The sequence below is a fragment of the Petromyzon marinus genome, chromosome 53 (assembly GCF_048934315.1).
Source record: "Petromyzon marinus isolate PM22_M1 ecotype Great Lakes invasive population chromosome 53, UKy_Petmar_22M1.pri1.0, whole genome shotgun sequence".
Lineage (NCBI taxonomy): Eukaryota > Metazoa > Chordata > Hyperoartia > Petromyzontiformes > Petromyzontidae > Petromyzon > Petromyzon marinus.
Window position 1 is genome coordinate 485,728 of NC_133719.1, and position 27,964 is coordinate 513,691.

The following is a 27,964-nucleotide window of genomic DNA, read 5'->3' on the forward strand; positions in this document are numbered from 1 at the left end:
CGTTGAGGATACACAAAGGAGTCTTTGTGTGTGCGTGCAGGGCTACCTGACGAACAGTGGCTACGTGAACCTGGAGCGCGTGCAGCTCGTGATGGAGGCGCTGGGGGAGATGGAGGACGCCATCTTCAAGAAGCGGCGCACTGACGACGTGAGCTCCCACCCCCCCTCCCCCCTCCCCACCTTGTTAGCTCCTCGTCGCGATTGCAGACAATGTGCGTGAGCACACTGACCATGCGTTTCCCCGGGAAGTGGTGGCACAGTGGTTAACGCGCTGCGCTACGAACCCAGTGACCCGCATTCAAATTCCCTCTCCCGGCCAACATCCGTGACGAATAGCCAAACCGGACCTAGGTCTCCTCTAGTTGGACTCGGCCTTTGCCAAGTACCCAGTGCGGTGTGTAAACATCGCCACTGGGGAGACGAAGGCGGCCGGGCGAGTTTCTGGCCACCCACCCCCACGTGTGCCATACTGACCTTTATAGGTGCTCGCTAACAGAACTTACCCCAACAGTCTGTTAAGGCTATACGAGAGGGGTCTTTGTCTTTGTGTGTGCGTGTGCGCCCACAGTTGGATTTCAAACGTCGTCAGAAGGACAGAAAGAAGCGGATGAAGCGGGTGAGTGAACTTCATAAGCGTCACCAGACAGCGGGCAGCTTTGGTTGAAGCAAGTAAACCGAACTGCTGATGAGACACTGAACGTCAAAACCATTCGAGAGTTTTTATGGTGTTGAACCAACATTCCAGATAGGATGCACTCCCAGAAGGTCGTGTGGCTGATGGGATGTGTTGAACAAAATTATTTATTGGCGGCAAAGTGGTGCCCTGGGTTCAGTTATGAACTTGGGAGCCTTTTCTTTGTGGAGTTTGTAGGATCTCCTGTTCTGCATGGGTTTCCTCTGGGTGCAATTTCTTCACATCGTTAGACAGATTTTGACCTCTTGGTCAAACATTCCATAGCTGAAACCTTAACTACAAATTACTCAATTTGCAGCAGAAGCAACATCGCCCCCTACTGCAGAAACTTGGCAGGACTCTCCTGAAAAAGAGTTGAGACTGTTCTTCTTTGGTTCTTTCGGTAAAGTCACGTAGAATGAGAATAATAAAATAAAATAAGACAATCAAATTCTCACGACGTTTCGGCCACAACACAAGTAACCTTCAGGTGAAAGAACAACTGTCGGGACGACAGTGCTTCAATGAGCACTGCTAAGATTCGTAGCGTCTTTTAAGCTCGGTGAGAGGCGTGGAGCGCCTTGACAAAGGAGTTTACATATCAACGCAGGAGAATTTAGCATTTAAATAGCTGAGGGATTAGCTTGTGACAGAAATACTGTGTTAAAGTCAAAGTTTACATATCAACAGAGGCATTTAGTATATACTACTTCAATGCTAAATTCTCCTGCGTTGATATGTAAACTCCTTTGTCAAGGCGCTCCACGCCTCTCACTGAGCTTAAAAGACGCTACGAATCTTAGCAGCGCTCATTGAAACACTATCGTCCCGACAGTTCTGTTCTTTCACCTGAAGAAGGATACTTGTGTTGTGGCCGAAACGTCGTGAGAATTTGATTGTTTTATTTTATTATTTTATTCTCATTCTACGTGACTTTACCGAAAGAACCAAAGAAGATGAATCCTTGCAGTCACGAAAGCTTTAAATCGAAAGTTGAGACTGTTTACTGGGTAAACGAGCGTAAGTAAATAACAATAAATAAATAGGTCATTCCATGGTTAATGTTTTTAATCTTTTCCACGAAAACTACTGTTAACCGAAATAACTGTGAATCGAATTCATTTACAGATTTTAAAATAAGTGAGTCACTGTGTTTGCGAGAGAGCTGTCTCCACTTCCAAAACATAAAACACGATGTAAACAAAACCATTCGAGGTCCAAACACTTTTTGGTAGAGGGCATGGCTCAGCTCCAGTTACGAGTGCTCGGATTGGTCGAATTTGGCGCCCGCATGCATAATGTAAACATATTGTTAGTAAACATGTTAATGTCAGTCGAAACCATGGGGTCCTTATGTGAGGCGAAATGTTAACCTGAAAAACCGTTAGCCAAAGTCACTTTACCGAGTGACTACTGTAGTGTGTGCGAGAATTCCTCCCTCACCTAACGTTGCCCTTGTGTGCCCGCGGTTGGACCAGGATCGTCCGGCCTTCATCCCTGGGGGGCAGTTTTCTCCCCGGCCACTAGGTGGTGGTGGTGGCGGCGGTTGGAGGGGGGGCCGGGGGGGAAGCAACCCCATCCACAACCCCCGGCAGACGGCGTACGAAATGCGCACGCAGGGACGAGACTACAACAACATGGTATGTGGCCCCCCACACTACCACACATCATGGTACATGGAACCCCACACTACCACACATCATGGTACATGGCCCCCCACACTACCACACATCATGGTACATGGCCCCCCACACTACCACACATCATGGTACATGGAACCCCACACTACCACACATCATGGTACGTGGCCCCCACACTACCACACATCATGGTACATGGCCCCCCGACATTACCACACATGGTACATTACCCCCACACTACCACACATCATGGTATAATGCCCCCCACACTACCACACATCATGGTACATGCCCCCCCATACTACCACACATGGTACATTACCCCCACACTACCACACATTATGGTACGTTGCTCCTCACTCCACCACACATCATGGTATGTGGCCCCCACACTACGACATATGGTACGTGGCTCCTCACTCTACCACACATCATGGTACGTGGCCCCCCACGCTACCACACATCATAGTACGTGGCCCCTACACTACCACACATCATGGTACGTGGCCCCTACACTACCACACATCATGGTACGTGGCCCCTACACTACCACACATCATAGTACCTGGCCCCTACACTACCACACATCATGGTACGTGGCCCCTACACTACCACACATGGTACGTGGCCCCTACACTACCACACATCATGGTAGGTGGCCCCCACACTACCACAAATCATGGTACGTGGCCCCTACAGTACCACACATCATGGTACGTGGCCCCTACACTACCACACATCATGGTAGGTGGCCCCCACACTACCACACATCATGGTACGTGTCCCCCACACTACCACACATCATGGTAGGTGGCCCCCACACTACCACACATCATGGTAGGTGGCCCCCCCACACTACCACACATCATGGTACGTGGCCCCCCACACTACCACACATCATGGTAGGTGGCCCCCCACGCTACCACACATCATGGTACGTGGCCCCCCACGCTACCACACATGGTAAATGTGTGAATGGTGTGTATGTATGTTGAACTTCTTTTACACTGTACGTATCCAATTGTGCTAATCGGAGGTGTGTGGGTGTGATGTGTGAGTGCTGCGTATGTGTGCTGTGTGTTCTGTGTGGGTGTTGTGTGTGGTGTATGGGTTGTGTGTATGGTGTATGGGCGGTATGTGTGGTGTGGGTGGTGTGTGTTTGTGGTGTATCTGTTGCAGAGCGCTGCTCAGTCTCTGAAGAGCTCCATGTACGGACAGAGCCCGGTGAGTTCTGGTAACTCAGAGCAATCGGTGTCTCATCAATCATCACTGATTAGGGGGCGGCAGGTGGCGGTGTAGTAGTGGTACTCGTGCCTCGCAGTGAGTGGCACCTAGGTTTGAATCCTGTTTCTGGTGCCCCTCTGTATGGAGTTTGTATTCTCTCCCCTGTCCTGCAGTGAGTGAGTGGAGTTTGTATTCTCTCCCCTTTTCTACAGTGAGTGGAGTTTGTATTCTCTCCCCTGTTTTGCAGTGTGAGAGTGAGTGGAGTTTGTATTCTCTCCCCCTGTCCTGCAGTGATTGAGTGGAGTTTGTATTCTCTCCCCCTCTTTTGTGTGGGTTTCCTCCCGGGTTCTCCGGCTTCCTCCTCCCATAGCTAAACACGTGCACAGTGGAAGCAGTGCTGGCCAAACCACATCCCAAAGCTGAAACATTCCCTGCAAAACACTCAATTGGAACCGCACAGCAGTAGCAGCAGCAATATCGCCCCCCCCCCCCCCCCCCCACTGTGAAAACGTAGCAGGACCCTCCGGAAAAAAAAGTCTGGACCCGTCTCATTACTGTTTTGAGCTGGTGGTCTAGACGAGTCTAAGAGCATCGTACGTGCAATTTGGTGGTCACATTGCATGCACATATGGCATACGTGTCCATGTGAGCCTGTGTCTCCGTGTGTCTTCATGTCCCATAGGCTCCGTCCCACTCTGGGAACAGCAGCTTCAGCTCGGGGGGGGGCACTCCCTCCCCCTCGGGGAAGCGGCCGCTCGAAGACAGCGACGATGAGCCTGAGCCCGAGGACAACGTGAGGTGCGTGCAGGGCCCCCCACTCCCACCACAGCCGCTCACTGCTCACTACGGCCCCCACTCCACCACGGCCTCCCACTCCTCACCAGGGCCCCCCACTCCTCACCAGGGCCCCCCACTCCCACCGCGGCCCTCCGCTCCTCACCATGGCCCCCCGCTCCTCACCATGGCCCCCCGCTCCTCACCATGGCCCCCCGCTCCTCACCACGCCCCCCCACTCCACCATGGCCCCTACACTCCCACCACGGCCTCCCACTCCTCACCACGGCTCCCCACTATTCACCACGATCCCCCACTCCCACCACGGCTCCCCACTATTCACCACGATCCCCCACTCCCACCACGGCCCCCCGCTCCTCACCACAGCCCCCCACTCCCACCACGGCCCCCCGCTCCTCACCACGGTTCCCCGCTCCTCACCAGGGCCCCCCCACTCCCACCACGGCCCCCCATTCCTCACCACGGCCCCCCGCTCTTCACTACGGCCCTCCATTCCTCACCACCGCCCCCTACTCACCACGGCCCCCCACTCCCCACCACGGACCTCACAGCGAGCCTGACTGGCGCCGTGCCTATAAAACATCAACGCCGGAAAGACAAAGACGGTCAGGCGTGGTTCCGTCCACAAGGCCACCCCCACGTGATGGCCTTCGTAGGTGCCGCTCGCTAACGGCCCTCGCCCCCGAATGGCCCGCGTGGGCTACGCGGGGGGGGATCTCTTTGTGTGCGGTGGTGACGCAGGCTGTGGGAGGACGGCTGGAAGCAGCGATACTACCGCCAAAAGTTCGACGTGGATGACGGCGACACCGGATTCACCGACAAGGTGGCGCGGGCGTATGTGCATGGCCTGTGCTGGGTGCTGCGCTACTACTACCAGGTGCCCACCGCCCCATCGCCGCTCAGCCTCCTCCCTCTCACCCCAACGCCACTCACCCTCTCACCCCAACGCCGCTCACCCTGCTCCCTCTCACGCTCCCGCCGCTCACTCCGCTGCCTTTCACCCCGATGCCGCTCACCCTCCTCCCTCTCACCCTAACGCCGCTCACCCTCCTCCCTCTGGTATGACTGGTCCCAGGGCTGCGCGTCGTGGCAGTGGTTTTACCCGTTCCACTACGCGCCCTTTGCCTCAGACTTCCACAACGTGGCCAGCATGCCGTCCGACTTCGCCACCGACACCAAACCCGTGAGCGCTCGCACATACACGCACACATAGCAACAACAACAGCCGGCATTCCCCACCGAGTGGCGGCCACTCTATTTCCTCCTCATGTGTAGGAACACTCGCGGGCATTGGCCAAACATCCGAGTATAGGATCGCAGAGCTTGGGCAGTTGTTGGTGCCGGTTGTCACCGTGCCTTCTCGCTTGTGATTTTTTGCGCATCTCCTTGCAAAAACCGCACGCTACAAATTGTACCGCGTTTGGAGATGCGATTGGTACGTGTGAAGCCATTTACAATTGTAGTGGGTACAAATGGAGAACGAGGCTTCTCTGGAGGCAACACGTTTATACTGGTAGGAACGAAGTTGTAAACTGAGTGTACCAGCCTGCAATAGATTAATGTGTCCGTCCGTCCGTCCCCTTTCAATACTTTTTTAACGAAGTGAAATCTCGTGCTGTTGGGTGTAAAATCAGCAATAGACAGCGCAGAGACTTGTCCTACCAGCCCACCCTGCAGGGACCTGTTTATAACAATACTCGCTAACACAAAGGGGTAGCTGCCCCTTCCACCAGTGTAGTCCCTCCAGGCTAACTAGCCCTAACACAACTGGGGGAGACCATCAAGCTTGGACCCCGACTCGAGTCCTGGTCTTGACTTTGGGGCTTCTTCAGGAGGACGGCTTCATATCTTCAGGTGAACAACAGCAGCCGGACCCGTTGAGGGGTCCGGCTTATATTCCCAGTCCCGGGGCTTCCTCCGCCCCTAGGCACGCCTCTTTTCTCAGCCCTTCCAGAGGCCCCTGGAACTGGTCCCGGGGTCCCCCAGCCCCTCTCTTTGGGGGCAGCACCCCTGGTACCTCCGGCCACCAGCCCTCCGGGTTCATCTGGAGTGCCATGGCCCCCTGTCACGCCTGCGCCGCTCCAGGCGCTCTCGCCCCCAGCCTTCAGGGGCTGACACTGCACACCGAGTGCAATGTTGCACAACTGCCGTGTTGTAGGTGGTGTGAGCAGTGTGTCTCCTGCTCCACACACAGGCCGGCCTTACGTGGCATGCAGTGACATCCCGCGATGCCACTACACAAACACACTTGCATTCGACAAAGATCCCCCCTTTTATAGTCTGTAACACACTATTGGAGCAAGTTTTGTAAGCGAGCACCTCATGAAGGCCGGCATGGCACAGGAGGGGGTGGGTGGCCAGCGCCACTCCCCGGGCGCACTGATTTGATTTCTGCTTGGCTATTTTTGCTCTGATTTCTATTTGCTTCATTGTTGTACTTTTTTGATACAGCAAATGCTCTGTTATCCGACACTTTACCATCTGGAATGCTCTATTAACCGGCATCTGTAGTTTACAGAAGCTTCAGGACACTGCCGAGTGGTGGTGCTAGCGCCAGTCTGTACACGCGGTACTCTAATACTGTATATACTCTAAACGGCCTCACTGCTTCAACAATCAACTTAGAATGCTCTACAACTGACCAGTGAGTAACTTTAAGAGAGTTATCTTATTTCTTACATCATAGTTTAAATGTAGGCTTGGTTTCTTTCTTGAAACATTTTATGTATAGTACTTGAAAAATGTGAACCATCTTACCTATTAAAGTCATTTTTTGTCAGTCTGTCTGTCTGCGCACACGCCTTGTGACGCTTTTAACTGACAAACTGTTGGGTTTACGTTTCAACAAAGTACACAGATATGACACAATATTCCCTGGACGAAAAAGTGCTATTTGTTTTTCCCATCCGTCAAATGTAAAGTAGTTAAATTAGCAACTTATGTTTTATTACTACGCTAATCGTGGCGCCAAAGCCCGCATCTGCGCATGAGCAGAAACGCTGACTCGTCGTTGTCCCTAGCAACGCACACGCGATCGGTGGGGACGGGGGGGGGGGGGAGAATTCTCATTCGCGTTCAAAATAAAAAATAAAAACGCAACACCAAAGGGAAATTCTGAACAGTGTGATGTCCTCTTCTCGCCTCTCCCACCCCAATGTGTGCAGTTATTACTATACAGTTAGTAGATATGACTGTAGATCGGCCGGGGGATAGTGGGGGGGGGGGGTAGCAGCCCAGCCCCAGCCGGCCGAGGTGGCACCTTGGCCGGCTGGGCAATCTAGCCGTGGCTGGCGGCACTCCGCAGGACTAGGCCTCACCACGGCATTCTGTAGGGTTCGTAGATACTGCTATAGAGTCGAATGATGCTACTATTGAGATGGTAGATACTGCTATAGAGTCTGCAGATACTATGGTAAAGTTAGTAGTTACTACTATAGTCAGTGGATACTACTGTAGAGTCAATAGATACTACTATAGATTCAGTAGATACTACTATAGTCATTAGATACTACTGCAGCATCAGTATATACGACTATAGAGTTAGTAGATACTACTATAGTCAGTAGATACTACTATAGTCAGTAGATACTACTATGGAGTCGGTAGGTCTACTGTAGAGCAAGACTCTGATTTAGAGTCACTAGATACTACTCTATTGTACGTTGGGTGTGTAGGTATATATGCCTCCAGGGGGGTAAAAATATGTTTTGAGGGGGGCATCGACAATTTTCGGAAACCTTTTAGATCAACTATTTACCACCCACTTTATATTACTTTTTGTTTCAGGACTTCTGCAAGCCTCTTATAATTTTGTTGACGGACAAATGGACAGACAAATGGAATAGCTTGGTCTTTGTGTATGTATATGTTATGTTTTTAAGAGAAGACAAGATTTGAAATATATTTTTCCCCCAGGCAACGCCAGGTACTTCCTGCTCGTTAACTATAACTGTCAGACAACCCGCATATTTGATGAAACGGCACCCTCCATTCCACATGGATGCCGGATAACAGAGGTTTTTTTTATGTTTCTATTGTCATATTGGTGACCTAGATGAGTCACTCCTGCAAATGAGATTTCTATCCTGATCTCTTAAATTGTCATCTGGTTACACACAATCAACTTCAAACTTGAAACGTGGTTGTCTCCCCCCCTTGCAGTTCAAGCCCCTGGAACAGCTGATGGGGGTGTTCCCGGAGGCCAGCGGCAACTTCCTGCCGGTGACGTGGCGCAAGCTCATGTCCAACCCGGTGAGTCTCGCTCCAATCGGTTCCCCCCACCCTCCCCCCCCCAACACCCCCCCCCCAACACCTCCCCCCCCCAACACCTCCCCACCTTCACCCGAACTTTTCAGAACAAAAATGGACAAAATGTAACGATGGAGTAGAGACCGAGAGAGGGGCGGAAGAAATTGCAGTGAAACGGAGTTACAGCAGAGGCCACGGAAGGTGGGGGGGGGGGAAGTGGGGGAGGTCTTCACCCAGCTCTGGGATGTTACAGCCTGACAGCAACAACCACATGCGTGTGCATGTGCCCGGGGGGGAGCGGTCGTGGTAATGGTTAGCGTGCTGCATGACGAACCCGGCGACCCAGTTCGATTCCCGCTCATGGTCAACATCGCTGACGAATATCTGATCCGGCCCTGGGCCTCCGCTCGGTCAACTCGGCCTCAAATGAGTACCTGGTGCGGCGTGTAGTAAACATCCCTACTGGAGAGGAGACCAAGGCGATCGGGCGTGGTGCTGGCCACCCACCCCTGCGTGTGCAGTGCCGGCCTTCATAGGTGCTCGCGAACAGCACTTTCCCCAACAGTCTGTTAAGGCTATACAGAGGGACTTTGTCTTTGTACACACATGTCCGTGATTTTCACTCCCACAGGACTCGAAAATCATCGACTTCTATCCCGACGACTTCTCCATTGACCTCAACGGGAAGAAGTACGCCTGGCAGGGTGAGCCCCAGCATCCACCCGCCAATGATGGTTGATGTTGATTTCACAGCTGATAGAAATTGGAACAGAAACAGCTTCGTTGCAGACAAAATGGACAACAGCGCACAAATATGATTGATAAAAAACTTAATTTCCTCACAAGTCAGTTAAAACAAATTACGTTTAAACGACTTATGGAAAAATTTAGTTGCTGAAACATCTTCACTCAATCATTTATATGGAGTAACCAAGGAAATGCAGTTCTGCACAGGCTAGGGAAGAGAAGGGCTGTAGGAGGATGTGGAGCTGAGTGGACTTGCCGATGTCCGGTACCAGCGGTGTCAAGATCGGCCTCTGTGCGTGTGTAATGCGGTGGTGTAGCGACGAATATCTGAATCAGTCATCGGCCTCCCCTAGGTAGACTCAGCCTAAAATTAGTCCTTGGTGCGATGTGTCAACATCGCCACTTAGGGAGACAAAGGTGGCTAGGTGTGGTGCTGGCCACCCACTCCCTTGTGGGCATTGCCGTTCTTCATAGGTGCTACTGGCGAACAGGACTTGCCCCAAAAGTCTGTTAAGCCTATACAGGGGGATTGTTGTGTGTGTATTTGTGTAATGCATGTGACTCGTGCTGCCCATAGGCGTGGCGCTGCTGCCCTTCGTGGACGAGCGCCGTCTGCGTGCGGCCCTCGCGGACGTCTACCCCGACCTCTCGGTGGACGAGAGTGAGGCCCCCCCCCGACCCCCCCTCCCTCATGATCACCTCGCGAGTCCAAGTTGTGTTTGTCCCGATCAGCGTTTTGTCTTGTGGCCCTACGTGGTGGACACGGGCCCACGTAAGCGGATATCGCAGAGCTACCTCTGAGATTCATTCCTCTTCACGTGACCTCTGTTTCCACACACAGTAAATAGAGGGCAGTAACCACCCCACCCGCTCTGCCGCTGAGAGTAACGCTCGCAGTCATGTTGTGGTCAATCTGAGATTTTGTCAAGAGCTGTAATTTTTCCCATTAAGCATGGAACCATATGCAAGGCAATCATTTTTTTGCGTTGCCATTGGTGACTGGGCTGAAGCCATCACCTCTTGACAGATACTTGAGAACCCGGTTTAATCATAAACCCAGTGTCTGTAAATCTAAACGTCTCTATGTGAGTCTATGGGTCCCTATGCAAGTCGTTGGTGAGAACCCAGTTTAATGAAAGTTCCGGCTCAGCATCTCTGACCTGAGCCGCTGCCTGGCCGTCCTTCCGTCTTTCTGGCTTCGGAGTCTCACAGATCTTTACATGATTCACCAACCCTTCACCCCCCCCCCCCACCCCGCTCAGGTCGTAGGAACAGCCTCGGCAGCGACGTGTTGTTTGTGGGGCAGTACCACCCGCTGCAGGACTTCATGGTGGAGCTCTACAGCGGCGGAGCAGAGAACGGACAGGTGGGGGGTGCGGGGGTCACTGTTCCAGGTGGAAGGCATGGGGGTCACGGGTCCAGACAGGGGGGCTCGGGGGTCATGGGTCCAGGTGGGAGGGCGCAGGGGTCACGGGTCCAGGTGGGGGGGCGTGGGGGTCACGGGTCCAGGTAGGAGGCGCGGGGGTGACGGGTCCATGTGGGGAGTGCGGAGGTCACGGGTCCAGATGGGGGGAGGAGCGTGGGTCATGGGTCCTTGTAGGGGAGTGTGGGTGTCATGGGTCCAGGTGGAGGAAGGGGGTTGGTGGCGTTCACCTGACCCCAACCCCTCTCTTTGGCGTTTGTGTAAAGGACCACTGCACACCCATGTACAGAACTCTGGGCCGCTTTTAACGTTTGGTTTCTCATCAGCAGTCCGGCTGACTTGGAGCAATCCTGGTGAACTGTAACGCTATCTGGTGTCGTTACTCGGACTGGCCCAATCCCTGTTCACCGTTCCTCACCATATCTCCCCCTCCCCCCTCCGCAGGAGGTGGATCTGCCCCCCAACCTCTGCCACGGCATGACGAGTAAACTACGTCTGGACCAGGACTCTATCCTGCCTGGCAGGTACTGTTGTACGCACGTGCGTATGTGTGCGCGCGAGTTTGCACACAGTGGGGAGCAGTGGTGCAATGGTTAGCGCACTATGCTGCAAACCCGGCGAGTTCGAGTCACGGCCAATAAGAATTACGATTATTTGAACTGGTCCTTGGCCTCGAATGAGTACTTGATGCCGCGTGTAAATAGAAGTTACTGGGGATAGAAAGGCGGTCGAGCGTGGAATTGGCCACCCACCCCCATCGTGTGCCGACCGTCATAAGTGCTACTCACTAACAGCATTAAGCCTAACAGTCTGTTCGTGCTATATGGGCGAACTTTGTATTTTGTGTGTGTTTTGTGTGTGTCCCACAGGGTTGTGCAGTCCCCTGTGCCCACGCTGCCTGACGTGAAGCACAACAGCTGTGTGAGGTCAGTGGTGATATCGCAACCAGCCACCCCTCTGTTGCCCATCCCCCACCCCCTCGATCGCCCACCCCCACTCATCCACCGTAGCCCCCGATAACCACGACCTGGAACTTCTCGGTTCTCAGTCAGCAATCATCAGTTCCTCATTGTGTGATTGCCCCCCCCCCCCCCGACTCACCTCACACCCAGAGCCGCAAATTGGGGCGACCGTCCCGGGCCACGTGCATTGGGGGGGAGGGGGGTAGGGCCCCTGCACTTTCATGTCACCGTGGTGTCAGATGTAATACTCCCTTTCGGTTTAGTTTGAAGGCGTCAGGGGGCCCACACGGTGTGGGATTTGCCCCGGGCCCTTCACTCCCCCCCATATGGATGGCCTTGGGTGTGCCTTGCCCTTTGCTTTTGCTGCAACCAGAGCTCGTGGCACTCCTCCCTCCCTCCTCCCCTTCCCCCCTACCTCTTCGCCGTCATCTCAGAGTCCCCGAACCCCCCCTCCCGCCCCCTCCGTGTGGCAGCATCTTGTTCCGGGACCCGCAGTATGAGGAAGGATTCGTGTTCAAGGCTGAGTTCCTCCCGGGGGCCAAGTGAGTTCCAAACGCTTCCACTCGGCCGTCGTGACGCGCATGTACACACATGTACTTGTGCACATACAGACACGCATACACATACATGTACTCATGCGCGCAGACACAAGCACATGCACACACACATGTACTCGCACATGTACACACACGTACTCAACAACAACAACCGCCATTCGCCACTGTGTGTCGGTGACGTCACCACGACGCTTGTGCCAGGCTATGTGCACGTTGAGGCCTTGTGAAGTGTCGATCACCGGCTGTGGCAGGAGGTCACAGGGCAGACCCAGGTGCCACGGGTTGACTGAGATGACTGGCTGATGCACCACCTGTGCCGCCTACTGTGACAACTTGCTGTGCTTTAGCCATCCGGCGCTCCGCTTGTTGTGAGCGTCGCTCCTCCGCCCTCCGTTGTTGTTGGAGGGCGACTGCCTCCAACTGCCCAGTAGCATCCTTCACGAGCCTCCTCCACAGAGGCCAATCTTAACACCGCTGGTACCAGTCATCGGCAAGGCCACTCAGCTCCACATCCTCCTGCACCACATCACTCCATCTCTTCTCTAGTCCGTGCCGTGTCCATTTAGCCCCCTCTATCTGGCCGAACAAAAGCTATTTAGGCATGCGGTGGTTGGGCATGCGATCTACATGACCCAGCCAACGCAGCCTTGTCTGCTGAGCTCACCGATGGGACTTTGTCCAGATCTTTCAAGGATTTTGAGAGCTCCTGACACAATCCAGCTTGGTTATACCCAGGATGGATCGTAGGCAGGCCAGCCTAAATGTTTCTAACCGGCGAAGATGTTCCATTAGGGGGGTCCATGTTTCGCAAGCGTAGAGAAGGGAGGGGATGACTGGCCGAGAAGACCTGAAACTTCGTGCGGAGCAACAGACCAAGTAGCTTCCACACAGCGTTACACAACCGTTGAAAAGATAATGTCGCTCGACTGATCTGGAGTGAGACCTCTGCTGTCAAACCAGAGCCGGTCATGAGCACACTGCCCAGGTATGGAAAACTCTCCGCTCTCTCCACAACTGCCCTATCACCAATTGGGAGTTGTGGGGGTGGAGTGTCCGATGGTGCAAAATACCCAGGCAGTGCTAAATTTTGATGGTGCTGATGGTAAGGCCCCACCTCTTAGTGGCAAGCTTCAGCAGCAGCGCCTCCAACTCCTCCGCTGAGTGAACAGCAATTACCAGATCATCAGCATACATAACGTGGTTGACCAATAGGGAGCCATCCCTTGACCGTAACTGGTCATCGATCGGCCTCCCATTGTATCTGTACCAGATGGAAATTCCTCCGGTACAGCCATTGAAGGCTTCACAAACTACGTGGTCGAAAAATGTTAAATAATGTGGGAGCCAGAGGACATCCCTGTCATGTAGGGCAGTTTGTGCACAAATGCCACTCTCCCTCAGTATTTCGCTTGGGAGATCATCTCTGCCCGATACCTTTCCTTGGTCTCAGGCTCTGGATCGCCTTTAGTACTTCCTCAACAGATGGCACCTCAGGAGCCTCAACAGGGTGACCCCCGCGTGACCCCCGCATGACCCCCGCGTGACCCCAGGCAAGCGGAGAAGGTGCTGAAGCCTGGCGACTGGGAACAGAGGAACCCCGGGCGCAACTACCAACCGCAGCTCGGATTCAACCCCAATCGGCAGCAGCAGCACCTGGGCCAGGCCTCCTTCAACATGCTGCGGTGCGTGAGGGGCACCGGTGGGGTTGGTGTCTGGGAGAGTCGGTGTGAGCGAGTGACGGTGAGAGTCTGTGTGAGTGGTGAGTGACAGTGTTTGGGAGAGTCTGTGTGTGACTCCTGAGTGACTTAAGTATGCAGGTGTGTGAGAGGCAATGCTGTACTGTATAGGTTGTGAGGCCATGTGCTGTGTGTGGTGAGGCTGTACCGTATAGGTGGTGAGGCCGATGTGGTGTGGTTAGTGAGGCTGTATCGTACAGGTGGTGAGGCCTTGTGGTGAGTCTGTACCGTATAGGTGATGAGGCCGTGTGGTGTGGATGTGAACACTTTGCCTTCTCGACACCACAGGCACTCGACTGCCCAGGCCGCAACCTCTCGGAACAGCTGGCCCCAGGCTCACGGAGGTTATGGCCAGGGGCAGCATCAGCCCAGCAGCCGGCAGAGTGAGTCCTGGGGGAATGAGTGCCCGAGTGAATGACCCAGAGAGTGAATTAATGAAATAATTAATTATCTGGGTGGCACCCTGGACCTGACCGTTTCATCCTCGCATCGATTATTTTACTCTGACAGTCCATGCTCTTTGGCCCACGACATGGTAACGTCAGCACAGAAAGATCTTGCACACTCGCTAGGCCACGCCGTCGGTTTTTCACCTCGTGCACACCTGCGGTAAAAAAACGCAGGGAGCACACACGGCACAATGCACGGCACCTTCAACCGGCGACGTGTGCTGTCTAACCGTGTGTGCATTCCCATTTCGATCGCCTTGTGATGTTGATTGTCTGAATTCATCTTGCGCAAGTTACGGCTTGAAACTGTTTGGTCGTGCAATGCCTCAGTATACGAAGCAGATGCGTTCCTGGAGCTTCGTTCGTATGTCGAATAACTTATAACAATAGTATGAGTATGCGTGCCCACCCTTCATCACATACCAATTCACACTGTAAACACTTCATAACTTGCCGTTCATGTTGTAAACAAAGAAAATTTACATTAAAAATAATATATTTATACTGTACAGTATATATAAAACTGACATAAATAAACAAATTGTACACTCAGCAGTGTGCAGTTTTCCTTGTAGGCATGAGGTTGCATTGCCCACCGAACCCCACAGCTCCGTAACGTAGTGCGTCCCTGCGCCCTGATTGTCCGAGATTAATGTAAGCAAACATTGAATGACCTATTGCGATGCGCAACCCTCAAGAAAGGCCATGTGGTGTGGTTATAATTTGAATATTATTTATATCGTATATTTATTAATTTCGGTGTATTATTTGACTCATTTTTTTACCATGAATATAATGATAATAAATCCAAAGTTCGTTGGACTGAAACTTTTTCTATCGAGTATTCGCATATTGGGGTATTCCTGTACAATGTGTCACTACGTGTGTCACTACGTGTGTCTGCCTATGATAGCGGTGATGCAGCTGTTAGCGGGCTGCGTTCCGAACCCGGCGACTCGATTTCGATTCCCGCTCATGGCCAACACCAGTGACTATTATCTGAACCTATCTTTTGACTCGGCCTCAAATTAGTACCTGTTGCAATGTGTAAACATCGCCACTGGGGAGACAAAGGCGGCTGGGCGTGGTGCAGGCCTCCCCCGCCGTGTGCCGTGCCGGTCTTCATAGGTGCTCGCTAGCAGCACTTTCCCCAACAGTCTATTATTGCTATATGGGCGAGCTTTGTATGTATGTTGAACTTTCTTCGCACCTTACGTAGCCAACCATGCTAATCGGAGATGTTTGTGTGGCCCAGTGCCGGCGCGGCAAGACTCTCAGCAGTGGTTTAACCCACAGCCCCGACAGCTCTACAACCCCCCACTCTCCAACCGGTGAGGGCCGGCGCCTGCTTCAATCGCACACCTCCACCCACGTGCTCACCCACGTGCTCACCCACGTGCTCACCCACGTGCTCACCCACGTGCTCACCCACGTGCTCACCCACGTGCTCACCCACGTGCTCACCCACGTGCTCACCCACGTGCTCACCCACTTGCTCACCCACGTGCTCACCCACGTGCTCACCCACGTGCTCACCCACGTGCTCACCCACGTGCTCACCCACGTGCTCACCCACGTGCTCACCCACGTGCTCACCCACGTGCTCACCCACGTGCTCACCCACGTGCTCACCCACGTGCTCACCCCACGTGCTCACCCCACGTGCTCACCCCACGTGCTCACCCCACGAGCTCACCCCACGAGCTCACCCCACGAGCTCACCCCACGAGCTCACCCCACGAGCTCCCCCACACATTCACCTGGACAACTCTGCTGGTGTCTCTAAGACCATGACGGACAGAGTCGCCTTTGGGGGGAGGTTTGTGCGTGAACGCCTGCGACCCTCTCTGCTCCACCCAGGATGACCACACAGAGAGGAGGTGGCTCTGGGGGCCAGGGGGCCTGGTCGCAGGGATCCTACCCCCCGGCGGGGGGGGGCAACTTCCAGCAGAGTGGAGGCGGCAGCTGGGGGGGCCAGCAGCAGCAGCAGATGTTCCAGCCGCGGCACGGAGCACCCCGTGTAAGTCGGCGGTCAGGTGTGCATGCGTCTGTGTGCGTGCGTGCATGTGCGCGTGTCGATGGGGAGCGGTAGTGTGATGGTTAGCACGCTGCACTCCGAACCCGGTGAGCTTAGTTCAATTCCCGCTCACGGCCAATGCCAGTGATGATTATGTGAACCAGTCCTGGGCCTCCCCTAGGTCAACTCGGCCAACTCAGCCACAAATGAGTACCTAGTGCGCCGTGTATAAACATCGCCACTGGGGAGACAAAGGCGGCAGAGTGGTGCTGGCCACCCACCCAGTCGTCTGCTGTGCCGGCCTTCATAGGTGCTCACTAACAGCACTTGTCCCAACAGTCTGTTAAGGCTACACGGGGGATCTTTGTTTTTTGTGCATGTCGATGGTCTGTTCGGTGTGTGCTCGCGGTGATTGGTGTGTTTCTGTGCCGTGTGATTGGATTTTGTGATTTTTGTGTTGATAGTGTGGTGGGTGTGGTGGTAGTTTATTGGGTGTGGTCAGTGGTTTGGTGGGTGTTGGTAGAATATGGATGGGTCAGGGGGAGGGAGGTATATTTGTAGTTCTGTCTTTAATACATGCTAACAGCACTCACCCCTACTTGGCGGAGTTTGTGTGTGTGTAGTTGAGGAATGGGTGCTCACGCCCCCCCCACCCCCCCCCCCCCCGTGCTCCCCTTTATCAACCCTCCCCTCCCACCAGGGTTCCTACCCGGGTCGAGGCAGCTTTCCCATGCCCCCCCCAACCTCCCGCTACTCTCGCTACTGAGACATGGAGACACGGGGGTAGGGGTGGTGGTACATCAACTTCTCCACGCGGACCACACGGCCTGCCGCCGAGCCACCTTGCCAGGGGCTCATTTTAAGGCCGAGTCGACCTCCGGGGAGAGGGCCTTCCCGGGCAAGTTCCAACGTCGCGGTTCGCACCTTGGCCGTTGTCGTTCGGGTGTCGAACCCAGGTATCCCAGGATCATAGCTTCGTGCCGACCTCCCTCGTTCCTTGTCCTGGTGACCCCCATCTCCGAGCGCTCCGTCCCCATTTACTTCGTTTCCTCTGTCCACCTTTATTCATAGTTTTAATCCCAATGATGGTCGTGTATTTTTTGTCATTAAATGCCGGAACAGAAATTGAGTGTTGAAAATGTCACGCGGTAAATTACAGTTGTACACTGCGGGCGTCGTGCGGCGGTTGTCGGATGTGAGCACAACGTTGCAATGTAATTTTTTTAGCTGAGATTTTTTTATGCTGGAAGGAACAAAAAAACAGTTGACGCGGGTTTTTAGTTTCATGGGTCGGCAAACGGGGGTCAAAGTTGAGAAGTGTGGTGAGAAGGGGGGAGGGTGAGAGAGTTGGGGGGAGGGTGGGAGGGTTGGGGATCAACGTTGTCGTCCGTTACTGAAACCCGGAAAAATAAACCCCGGTTTGTCGACAGCTTACGCGGCCGCGTCTTTCCCTGCGGGCGCCTCTCACCGAGCGAGCTCAACACGCAGTGAGCCGGCCGCTGGTAGCGCGACGGTGCCGGCTGGCCGCTCTCAGTGGCACGAACACAATGCCGGCCCAACGCGCACGCATGCAACCGTGTTCGTTGCCGCCGTCGGAAGAGGGCGAAGTTCACTCTGCGTGCGTCTCGACTCCACCGGTGGGGCGTTTCGCGAGCGACATCTCCCCTCTCGCATGTGCGGAAATTGTTCCAATCTCAAATCGCAGCCTGATGATCTGCCGGGCCCACGCACACACTCACAACTTAAAAAAAAAACCTCAAGTCCCAAGTGATGTCCTGCTACTCAAATGAGCATTGAGGCAGTGTTCATCTTATAGTAATAGGTTTTACCCTTTTAACTGGCAGAAAAACTGACACCTTTATTCAAGGCATCATGTTTGCAATAACCACAACACAAGCAGTCAGAATGCAAACAAAAGAGACAACTCTGATAATATGCACTGTCCTTGAATTTGGTCCACACCCGAGACGGCTTTTCAAGGACTGCATATTATCAGAGTTGTCTCTTTTGTTTGCATTTTGACTGCTTGTGTTGTGGTTATTGCAAACATGATGCCTTGAATAAAGGTGTCAGTTTTTGTGCCAGTTAAAAGGGTAAAACCTATTACTATATCTTGTTACTGGCAAAGGAGGTCTCATAGTGTTCATCTTGTTTACAGTTTTTTGAACCAGTGGTGGAAATGCCACATTCCTATGGCGGGGGAAGGGGAGCGGTGCGGGGCGAGTCTACCCACACTGGGACTCGTGTTATCCACCAAGGTGGGGCAATTGGCCTGAGTCAACCCCCCACCAGGATCTAAAGTTGCAAGCTTCCGAACGTGAGCCGCCACCCGGCCGGCCGCTTGCATTTGCATTGCGCCCACACCCAAACGAAGCATCTCTTGAGTGCAGTTATTAAGCCTTGGGGGGAGGGGGGCAGCACAAGATGATGGAGCACTGGCCTGTAAGTGGCGATCATTGCCGCCAACCTCCTGGAAACAAGACCAAGACGCGAGACTGTCTTGACGTTTTATTGCATAAATAATAGACACCGGTTATTGTCGCGATTGTGAGCGGGGGTGCCCCCCGCCCCGCACCATGACGGCCAGTGGGGCCCCATCAGCGGCGCACCAGCCTGGCGGTGCGCCGGCGCTCCCAGCTGTGCAGCGAGCGCTGGGCCCGGCGGCTGAGGCCCCGCCGCTCGCAGCGGCCACCGCTCTGCTCCCGCTCCAGCATGAAGAGGACCCCGTAGAGCGTAGTCAGGTAGTAGCCTCCTGGGGGGGCAGGGGATGGGTGGGGGGAGGATGGAGGGAGACGTTATCCCAGGGATTGAGGGGGAGGCGGCAGTGTGTGTTCGCCTGTGCAGGATTTCCATATTCTCTTTCTAGGGAGGGGATGGGGGGGTGCGAGGCGAGGAAAGGTGTTGGCAAGGGTTATTCTGCATCTACCCCCTCCTAGGCAGCGCGTTGAGAGTCTTGCAGAGCCCCCACTGTAATTACAGATGCTATATTCTCTGTCGATCTGCTAGAGCAGAGTCATGGGGGACGTTGAGAGCGAGCCAATGGTAATGTGGGTTAGTCGGTGGCAACGCGGGTGAGCGAGCATCGAAGTGGGTTAGTGAACGTTGCTTTGGGTGAGCGAGTGTTCACACAGGTGAGTAGTGACATGAGTGAGCGTTGACGTGGGTGAGTGGTGAAATCGGAGTGGGGTGAGTGAGTGGTGCACCCTCTCCATGTAGGGCGAGCGGATTCATCATCTCCATGGCGTAGAGCACGTGCACGATGAGTGACGGCAGCTCCACGCGTGACACCACATGCACCAACGCCGGCACAAAGTCGTCGGCGCCCAGCGCCTCCCCCCGGCCTGGCAATGGCACCGCAAACGTCGTGGTCACGGTGATGGCAGCAACTTCCCAAAAATCAACGAATGCGCTGGCAACGTCGCGGCGGCGGCGGCGCCGCTGATATCGACACGACGGGAGGGCACGCACCGAGAGGCGGTGGCTGCCTCAGCGCTGGTCGCGATAAAGGACGATTACGCAAGTGCGACAAACGCTCCTTCGTTGTACCACGAGTGCATCATCTTCGCACGAGCATTGGTTCAAAAGCATGGACCGGTTTTCAACATTCATTGTATCGACAGCAGGCATAATTCTTCACAACCATGCTTATAATTTTTTTGTTATTTTTGACTAGCTTTTTTGCCCGTCCGAGGACGGGTGTACATTGCAGTAAATCTAAAATATTCAATAGAAAAATTGTTCAGCTCATGATTGTTAATGAGGGGGGGTTGCCTTATGTGGAGTGACTTCACCCGCTAATGGTTATTGTGGAGGGGTGCGGCATGTGGAGTGCGCGACCTTGTGCGTTATTGTAAATGTCCACGCGGGCATGGATATTAATAAAGGGGGGGAGAGGGCTCTTTTGCAGTGATATCACGCACGGATGTAGCACTGCTGTGTAGATTTATTTTTTACCGTCACTTTCTGTCAAGAAACGTCATATTTGAAGCGACTGCGTAATAAATTATTTAATTCAGTTCGACCTGCGTTAGTGTAAAAATCCACCCACTCATGAATATTAATGAGGGGGGTGGGCCTCATGTGGAGTGACGTCACGTGCGGGACACATTCTTGGCTCATAGTATATGCTGATGGTGCGGCTTATGGTGCTGATGATGCCATTGCCGGTATCACCCACTGGTGGCCGTGCCCATGGCATCGTACACGAGCCTGCAGGCCGCAAGCAGACGTGCCACCTTGCCGTACGGCGCGTACGCTCGCCCCATCGCCGCCAGCGTCCTCCTCACTCCCTCTACGCTGGGGGGGGGCAGGGGCCGCTCCCCACCGCACCACATGCAGGGGCATGGCCCCCCGCGTGCCGCCCGGAGGCCCCGGGCCAACCGGGAAGCTGAGCCGTCGAGACCTCGCCGGGCCTCCAGGCAGGCGACGATGGCGCCGTGAAGCGGGCGCAGCAGGCAGGCGGCCAGGCACGACTCGAGTGCCGACTCTGGATGGGGTGGGGGCGGGGGGCGCGGTGGGGGGTGATTATCGTCACACTGGGTGTATAAACCGAGTAACGGGATGTCGGGTTATCATCGCCGTGGCCAGGCCTACATCGCTCTTCTGTGCAGCTCACAAGCTGCCGGCCTAATCCGCTCGCTCCTATAATCACTCACTCCTATCCTGCTCCTTTACCGCTCGCTCCTATATCACTCCTAAACTGCTCGCTCCTATACTGCTTGCTCGTATATCGCTCCTATACCGCTCCTTTATCGTTCGCTCCTATATCGCTCCTACACTGCTCGCTCCTGTTTCGCTCCTGTACCGCTCCTATGGCGCCCGTCCGCACAACTCTGCTGCTTGACTCTAGAAAGGAAACGCGAGACAAGCGAGGATCTGAACCGCGCGCTCTCCGACCGCAGAGCATGGATGGGGGGTCGTTCCAGCCGCCCCCGTTGGGCGGTGGCGATGTGGCCATGGGCCGCTTGCTGTAGAATTGTGTCGCACTGCACCATCCACAAAAGCCCTTGGCCTTATCCAGACCACCAGTCCAATGGAACTAATGCGAGGCCATTTTGTCGTTTAGGAGAAAATCCGGACATCCCAGTGGCGGACGACAGCAGCGAACATTGGTGGCTGCACCGTCCCGATGAGTCCTAATGTGTGCCTTGTTTCACTGCTTGCTGTTGGGACGGCCACATTTCCTACTCCGGACACGTGGTGCTGCACACCTGTGTGTGTCGCCAAATCGACAGCGTCCCGCCGGTGCATGAGCACCAAGCTCGGAGAAAGGTAAGGCCAAGCCTCGCACAGGACCTAGAACTTGATGGCGGAATATTTTTTTGAATATTGCGCAACATCCGCCAAATGGACGTATTGGCGGTACGCTAGGTCCTCATAAAACAGTCTGACGATGTTGCTGTTGCTTGAGTGAGCTGCAGACTCTCCATCAGAAGTTGCACTACTTAGATTCAGCAGCCGCTTTCCCATTCGAACGTGTGATGCTACAAGTCGTAATCTTTTGATGCTACCGTCTGCCAAGAAATTATTCCTCATGAACCGAAGAACCGTCCGACCAAGTCTAGGGCACGAGGAGTCAAATCTTGCCTTTGGAACATGGAGCAGCCGATCGTCATCAGGGCTGTGTGCTGCTATATGAATGCGAAGCTTCTTCGGTTGAAAATCGAGTGAACAAATATTTATTGCGCAATAATGTGATCTTGTTTTTTATACTGCGCTCCGCCGGTGTACCGCCAATACGTTAAAATCTATGACCCCAGACCCGTGGAGTTCCACGTAAACGACCGCCAGCGGACGGTGAGCTCAACGCGTTTGCGGTGAGAAGGTCCAGAAACCAGCCGTACGTTAAAAATATACGCCGGCTCGGGGATGAGGCCTGAGCTGCTGAGATGTTTGCGGAAAGTCTGCACCAAGGCAGTAAGCAGCGTGAACCTCACCCGGAAACTCGTGGGCACCGATGCCGAAAAAAGAAAGAAAAAAAACCCCGTTCTCGGCTCGGCACTAACAAAGGGCTCCAATTGCTTTAAACAAAGCGTCGCAATTCAGGAGCCTCCTAAGAAAAAGGGTTGAGACTGAGGCTTTCAGGTCTCATGTCCTGTGTCCTCACACCTTGTGCCCCGTGTCTCAGTTTCAATGACTCCACGACCCCGTGTGTCTCATACCCACATGGCCCAGTGCACAAGTGACCAGGTCCTCATCAGTGACTTTTACCTAGCTTTATATTTCTGAGTTAGCTGCTCGCATTGACTTCAGTTGTGCATGACTTGAATGTTGGTTTCCTGGATTGTGTTTGCAGGAGATCGTGGGTTCGATCCCGACCCCTGACGCTTGCTTTGTTTTTTTGTAACCAGTCTTTCTAACCGAGGTCATTCTTGTAAAAACAACAGCTCAAGCCGGAGTGTTCCATACAAGTACAAAAGAGTTATTCGCATTGTCGCTTTCCCATAAATTCCGGACTACAGTGACTCATCGCACTAGGACATTGCTGCACAGCCCATAGCATCCATCTCCCACACAAGCGGAGGGCAAAGCAGAGTTAGGCCTGCGGGAGCAGAGCAGTAGAGCGCACGGCCTCCTGCTTGATTGCCCGTCGAGAACTCTTGGAGCGGTCCTCCAGTGACTCAAGAATTAGGATGTTGAAAGAAGTGGACAGATGGGAACATTGCAGGCAGGGAACCGAGCGTTAAGGCCGAGGCACCAAAGAAGAAGAGAGAGTCGGCGTTCCAAAAAGTAGTTCCTCGTCTCCGCAGCGCGCTGTGCGGAGGAGGGAAATCGCCGCTCACCTCGGCTCTCCTCCGGTAGTAGCTGCAAGACTCCGAATTCCAGCTCCCGCGACGCCGACATTTCCTCCCGGATGTCGGCGAGCGCTGCGCCCAGCTCCTGCAAGAAGGTGGGGCTTGTCTCTCCCTCCTTCTCCTCAGCCGCCTCCACCTCGCCATCTCCCTCGTCCCCACGCTCCTCACCCCTCTGCTCGTCCTCGCTGGCTCTGCTCGGCGTGGCCGCTGCCCTCGTCGCCTCCACCGCGGCGACCTCCTGCCCCACGCGGGCCCTGAAGCAGCACGCCAGCTCCCCGAGCCGTGTGGCCGGGTCCCGCATCAGGACCCTGACCCTGTGGCGGAGGAGGCGCTCGGGGGAAACCAGGGCCCCCAGGACCCCGTTCACCAGACGCCCCAGGGCCGCCCTCTTCCCTCCAACCCTGGGCCCCGAAGCTGACGCGGGCCTCTCTGCCACCACGGGGATCCCGGTATAATCGTCGTCGTCATCGTCAGACGATGACGACGACGAGGTGGAGGATGCGCGCGATAATGGGAGGTGCATGTCGGGGATGGGCGGCGCAGTGGTGAGGTTGGAGTTGTACGGAGAGCCCTGCTTGGTGCTTGGGGCGGAGGGGTCACCAGGGTTTGGCTCTAAGGGGATCTCCTGGACGAGCCAGCTCACGAGCGAACTGCGCACGGCAGTAGGAGAGCTCCTCACCGACTCCTCCTCGGCATCACCACCTCCTCCACTCCTATGACTAATAACAACACGTTCACCACCTCCACTGTCTCGTCCACTATCACCACTACCACCACCTCGTCCTCCACGTCCACCGAAAACACCTGTTTCACTGTCACCAACACCACAATCAGCGCTCCCCCGCACTATTCCAGCGCCTCGCCGTCTGTCTCCTTGCCCCGCCTCCCCGCCGCTCCCCTCGCCACAGGGGAGGCTCTCGCAGGACCGAGACGGGGCCCGGCACAGCGGCCGCCACGTGCTCCCAGAGGCCGAGGGCTCTTCGGGGAGGTCGAGGTGGTTCCAGGACCCCGTACCCCATGCGACTCCGATGTTGCCGCCACGGGGGGTCGCGAGAGTCGCCGCGCGGGGCTTGCAAGGCCGGTGCACCACCGTTCTCCGAGACCAGCAGTTTCGTGCCGCACCCAGCGCAGGTGCCGAGGTCACCGGTGGGGAGCATGAGCCCGGGGGTCGGCGGGGGTCGCAGTGTCCAATGAGAGGCTCCATGCGATCCCCCCCCCCACCTCGAGAGCTGAGGAGGGAGGCGGGGTGGGAGCACAGTGTGAGACGCGGGCCAAGGCACAGAGACGTTTACATCCTTGCGTATTCTGGACCAGTGGTGGAAATTCCATGTTCCTAGAGATAAGGCCAGTATCCCCACTGTTTGTGTGGAACCCTTGCAAACGAGTTGATTCCACCCCACGGGATTGTTTACAAAAAGCATCGGCAATCAGAATCTGAATCAATTTATTTAGCCTGCAGTAGGAATCTGATGAGCTATGAAGCTCGTTTTTCACAAATGTCCAGTAGGGGCGGGTCGGCAGGTTACAACAACAAAAACGATCGTGCAAAATAGAGAAAATGGTAATCAAGCCACTAAATATAAATACGTAAACATTTTTATTATATAACTCCGATTTATCAAGCTTGAGCAAGTCAGCAAAAACAACAACAGTCCCAGACCACACCAAGATAACTCCACAAAGGAGCAGTCCCTCAATACAATGGCTCATGGACGTGTGGTGCCAGGGTCGCCACCAGGGGTGGAACTCGGCCCGAGCGACCCGGAGCGCCGTGGTTGTGGTGGGAGTGAAAATCAGAACCGGACTACCGGGAACAAGCTCATGGTCCACCCTAAACTTCATCCACTGCACAAACCATGGCAGTGGATGCGGATGATACCTGATGCACAAATGGAAAACTCTCCAGTAGTGTGCGACTGTTATTATTGACTTGCTCAAGCTTGATAAATCGGAGTTATATAATAAACATGTTTACGTATTTATATTTAGTGACTTGATTACCATTATCTCTATGTTGCACGATCGTATTTGAAGTTCCCAAAGGAATAACGACTTTGCTGAGGCTTACTACCGGTGAGTTGACAGCTTCTGTGAGTGGGGACCCAACCACCTCCAGTTCGCTGTAAGTCGGACGACTTCCCCTGCTCCCCACGTTCGCTACCCGAGATCACCCCACCCCTTCTCCATGCCTGTGGTGCCTTCTGAGTCGCAGACAGACAGACAGACTCGCTCCAATTGGCCAAATTACCAATTGCAAAGACATCCCCCATATAGCCTTAACATAGTCTGTTGGGAGCAAGTGCTGTTAGCGAGCACTTATGAAGGACGGAACGCCACAAGAGGAGGTGGGTGGCCAGCGCCAGGCCCGACCGCCATCTGACTCCCCCAGTGGCGATGTTTACACACCACACCAAGTACTCATTTGAGGCTGAGTCGACCTAGGGGAGCCCCAGGATCGGTTCAGATAATTGTCACTTGAGCGGGAATCAAACCCGGGTCGCCGGGTTCGTAGCTCAGCGCGCTAACTGCTACCCTGAGTGGCGAGCAAACACAAAAGGGACACACACACACTGACACAAACTAACACGCACATACATCGCAGCAGCAGCCGCCGTGGCGGTGACGTCGCTACAGCGCTTGTGCCAGGCTCGGTGCACCTTGAAGGCCATGTGAAGAGCGATCATCACCACTAACGTCTCTCATAGTCATCACGAACATGACAGTGATCACCATTAACATCGTGATCATCAATACTACATCACAGTGATCATCCCAACTAACGTCACAGCGACCATCACCACTTACAGCAACAGTGACCGTTATCACCACTACATTTCTCATCATCACCACCACTAACATAACCACGAATGTCAGTCACCATCACCAACCACCATCATCACCACCACTAACACCATCACGACCACCATCACGGGACACGAGGCCCATCGCGCACCCGCCACTCGCCTTCAATCTCCTCCCTCAAGTGGCGGTCGAGGCGCTCAGGGTGGTGAGGGGCGACTCCACACAGAGCCCCTGGACCCCCATGGCCGTACCCGGGGAGGGGGTGGGAGGCGAGACGGGGAGGGGATGTGGGAGGAGATGGGGGGGGGAGGAGACGTGAAGAGATGGGAGGAGGTGAGATGGGGAGGCGTGAGGAGACGGGAGGAGAGACACGTGAGGAGATGGGAGACGCGAGGAGAGAGACGTGAAGAGACGGGAGGAGACGCGAGGAGAGATGGGGGGAGACGCGAGGAGAGACACGTGAAGAGATGGGAGACGCGAGGAGAGACACGTGAAGAGACGGGAGACGCGCGAAGAGACGGGAGGAGACGCGAGGAGAGACACGTGAAGAGACGGGAGGAGACGCGAGGAGACGTGTGGATGGGGAAGTGACGGTGCCTAAACACGGAAAGTTCTGGTTTCCTGTTGCACTGTGCAAACAGCGCGCGTTTGTGCTGAGCACACAGCCACAACTCCTCACACACGAACCCACACGCACACGGACCAACACAAAGACAAAGATCCCCCGTATAGTCTGTAACAGACTCTAGGGGCAAGTGCTGTTAGCGAGCACCTATGAAGGCCGGCACGGTACACGAGGGGGTGGGTGGCCAGCACCACGACCTGCCGCCTTTGTCTCCCCAGTGCTAGCGATGTTTACTACACACCGCAGCAGGTACTCGTTTGAGGCGAAATTGACCTAGGGGAGGCCCAGGACCGATTCAGATGATCGTCACTGGCATTGATCGTGAGCGGGAATCGAAATCAGATCGTCGGGTTCGCTGCGCTACCGTTCCCCGTACCCACACAAACGCAGTCACACACAAAACAGCAGCCGTCATTCACCACTGAGTAGCGGTGACGTCACTACGGCCCTTGTGCCAGGCTAGGTGCATCTTGAGGCCACGTGACGTGTCGAAGGCTCGCTGCTGGTGTGCGGTCACGTGACAGATCTAGGTGCCATGAGTTGACTGAGATGATTGGCAGATGCACCACCACCTGTGCCATCTTGAGTTTAGCACCTCTGCCCCCCACTATTGTTGGAGGGCGGCTGCCCCCAACTGCCCAGAAGCGACCTTCACGGACCTCAATATAGGCCGATCTGGTACCAGTCCTCGCTGATACCAGTCATCAGCAAGTTCAATTACCCTTTGTACCACATCAGCTCAAATCTCTTCTCTAGCTCGTGCCGTGCCCGTTCAGCCTCCTCTATCCAGCCAAACAGAGGCGCTTGGGCATGCGGTGGCTGGACTTGTGGGCTACATGACCCAGCCATCAATGATGGGGACTGTGTCCAGATCTTTCAAGGATCTGTGAGCTCCTCGCACAATCGAGTCTGGTTAACCCCAAGCAAGAATTGTAGGCAGGCCATCCTGAATGTTTCAAACCGGCGCAGATCTTCCATTAGAGGGGTCCACGTTTCGCAAGCGTAGAGAAGGGAGGGCATGACCGTGGCAGAGAAGACCCGAAAGCTTCGTGCGGAGCGACAGACCAGGTAACTGCAACAGCGTTACGGAGCCGATGAGAAAAAATGCGGCTCGACTGATTTGGAGCGAGACCGCCACTCCTAAACCGGAGCTGGTCATAAGTTCACTGCCTAGGTATAGAAATGTCTCTTACTCTTTACACAACTGCCCGCATCACTCATGGAGAGTTGAGAGGGTGGAGAATTTGATAACATAGAATACTCAGCCACGTG

The 27,964-nt window shown here is 54.6% G+C and overlaps 2 protein-coding genes across 3 annotated transcripts in view; one reads left to right on the plus strand and one right to left on the minus strand.

The window, feature by feature from the left end:
* The window catches only part of XRN2 (5'-3' exoribonuclease 2), a 33,320-nt gene extending 15,724 nt beyond the window's left edge, over window positions 1-17,596 (plus strand). The window contains exons 13-31 of one of the 2 annotated variants that reach the window (XM_032974098.2): window positions 41-148; window positions 569-616; window positions 2,152-2,313; window positions 3,493-3,537; window positions 4,220-4,335; window positions 5,074-5,209; window positions 5,408-5,515; window positions 8,494-8,583; window positions 9,212-9,284; window positions 9,905-9,988; window positions 10,590-10,693; window positions 11,195-11,274; window positions 11,620-11,676; window positions 12,186-12,254; window positions 13,820-13,951; window positions 14,294-14,388; window positions 15,710-15,785; window positions 16,315-16,474; window positions 17,172-17,596. In XM_032974098.2, the coding sequence (XP_032829989.1) occupies window positions 41-148; window positions 569-616; window positions 2,152-2,313; window positions 3,493-3,537; window positions 4,220-4,335; window positions 5,074-5,209; window positions 5,408-5,515; window positions 8,494-8,583; window positions 9,212-9,284; window positions 9,905-9,988; window positions 10,590-10,693; window positions 11,195-11,274; window positions 11,620-11,676; window positions 12,186-12,254; window positions 13,820-13,951; window positions 14,294-14,388; window positions 15,710-15,785; window positions 16,315-16,474; window positions 17,172-17,237 (1,809 nt within the window). In that variant the 3' untranslated portion in view covers window positions 17,238-17,596. The remainder of the gene's footprint in view (window positions 1-40; window positions 149-568; window positions 617-2,151; window positions 2,314-3,492; window positions 3,538-4,219; window positions 4,336-5,073; window positions 5,210-5,407; window positions 5,516-8,493; window positions 8,584-9,211; window positions 9,285-9,904; window positions 9,989-10,589; window positions 10,694-11,194; window positions 11,275-11,619; window positions 11,677-12,185; window positions 12,255-13,819; window positions 13,952-14,293; window positions 14,389-15,709; window positions 15,786-16,314; window positions 16,475-17,171) is intronic. The other variant, XM_032974099.2, reaches the window with a different exon arrangement.
* A 1,370-nt stretch (window positions 17,597-18,966) lies between these two features.
* Window positions 18,967-26,708, minus strand: LOC116953943 (uncharacterized). The gene is made up of 5 exons (XM_076051888.1): window positions 26,230-26,708; window positions 23,254-24,494; window positions 20,649-20,957; window positions 19,675-19,812; window positions 18,967-19,223 (listed from the first exon to the last, which is right to left on the minus strand). Exons 2-5 carry the CDS (start codon window positions 24,467-24,469, stop codon window positions 19,069-19,071), a joined length of 1,818 nt encoding a protein of 605 aa, XP_075908003.1. The 5' UTR covers window positions 24,470-24,494; window positions 26,230-26,708; the 3' UTR covers window positions 18,967-19,068.
* Between the last annotated feature and the right edge of the window lie 1,256 nt (window positions 26,709-27,964).

Excerpts from the sequence above, each read along its gene's own strand:
- LOC116953943 (XM_076051888.1), bottom strand. The coding sequence starts at position 24,469 with ATGGAGCCTCTCATTGGACACTGCGACCCCCGCCGACCCCCGGGCTCA. Across the intron at positions 20,958-23,253 it reads ACTACCGGAGGAGAGCCGAG|AGTCGGCACTCGAGTCGTGC; the intron begins GTGAGCGGCGAT and ends CACCCCATCCAG. Across the intron at positions 19,224-19,674 it reads GCTCGCCCTACATGGAGAGG|GAGGCTACTACCTGACTACG; the intron begins GTGCACCACTCA and ends CTGCCCCCCCAG.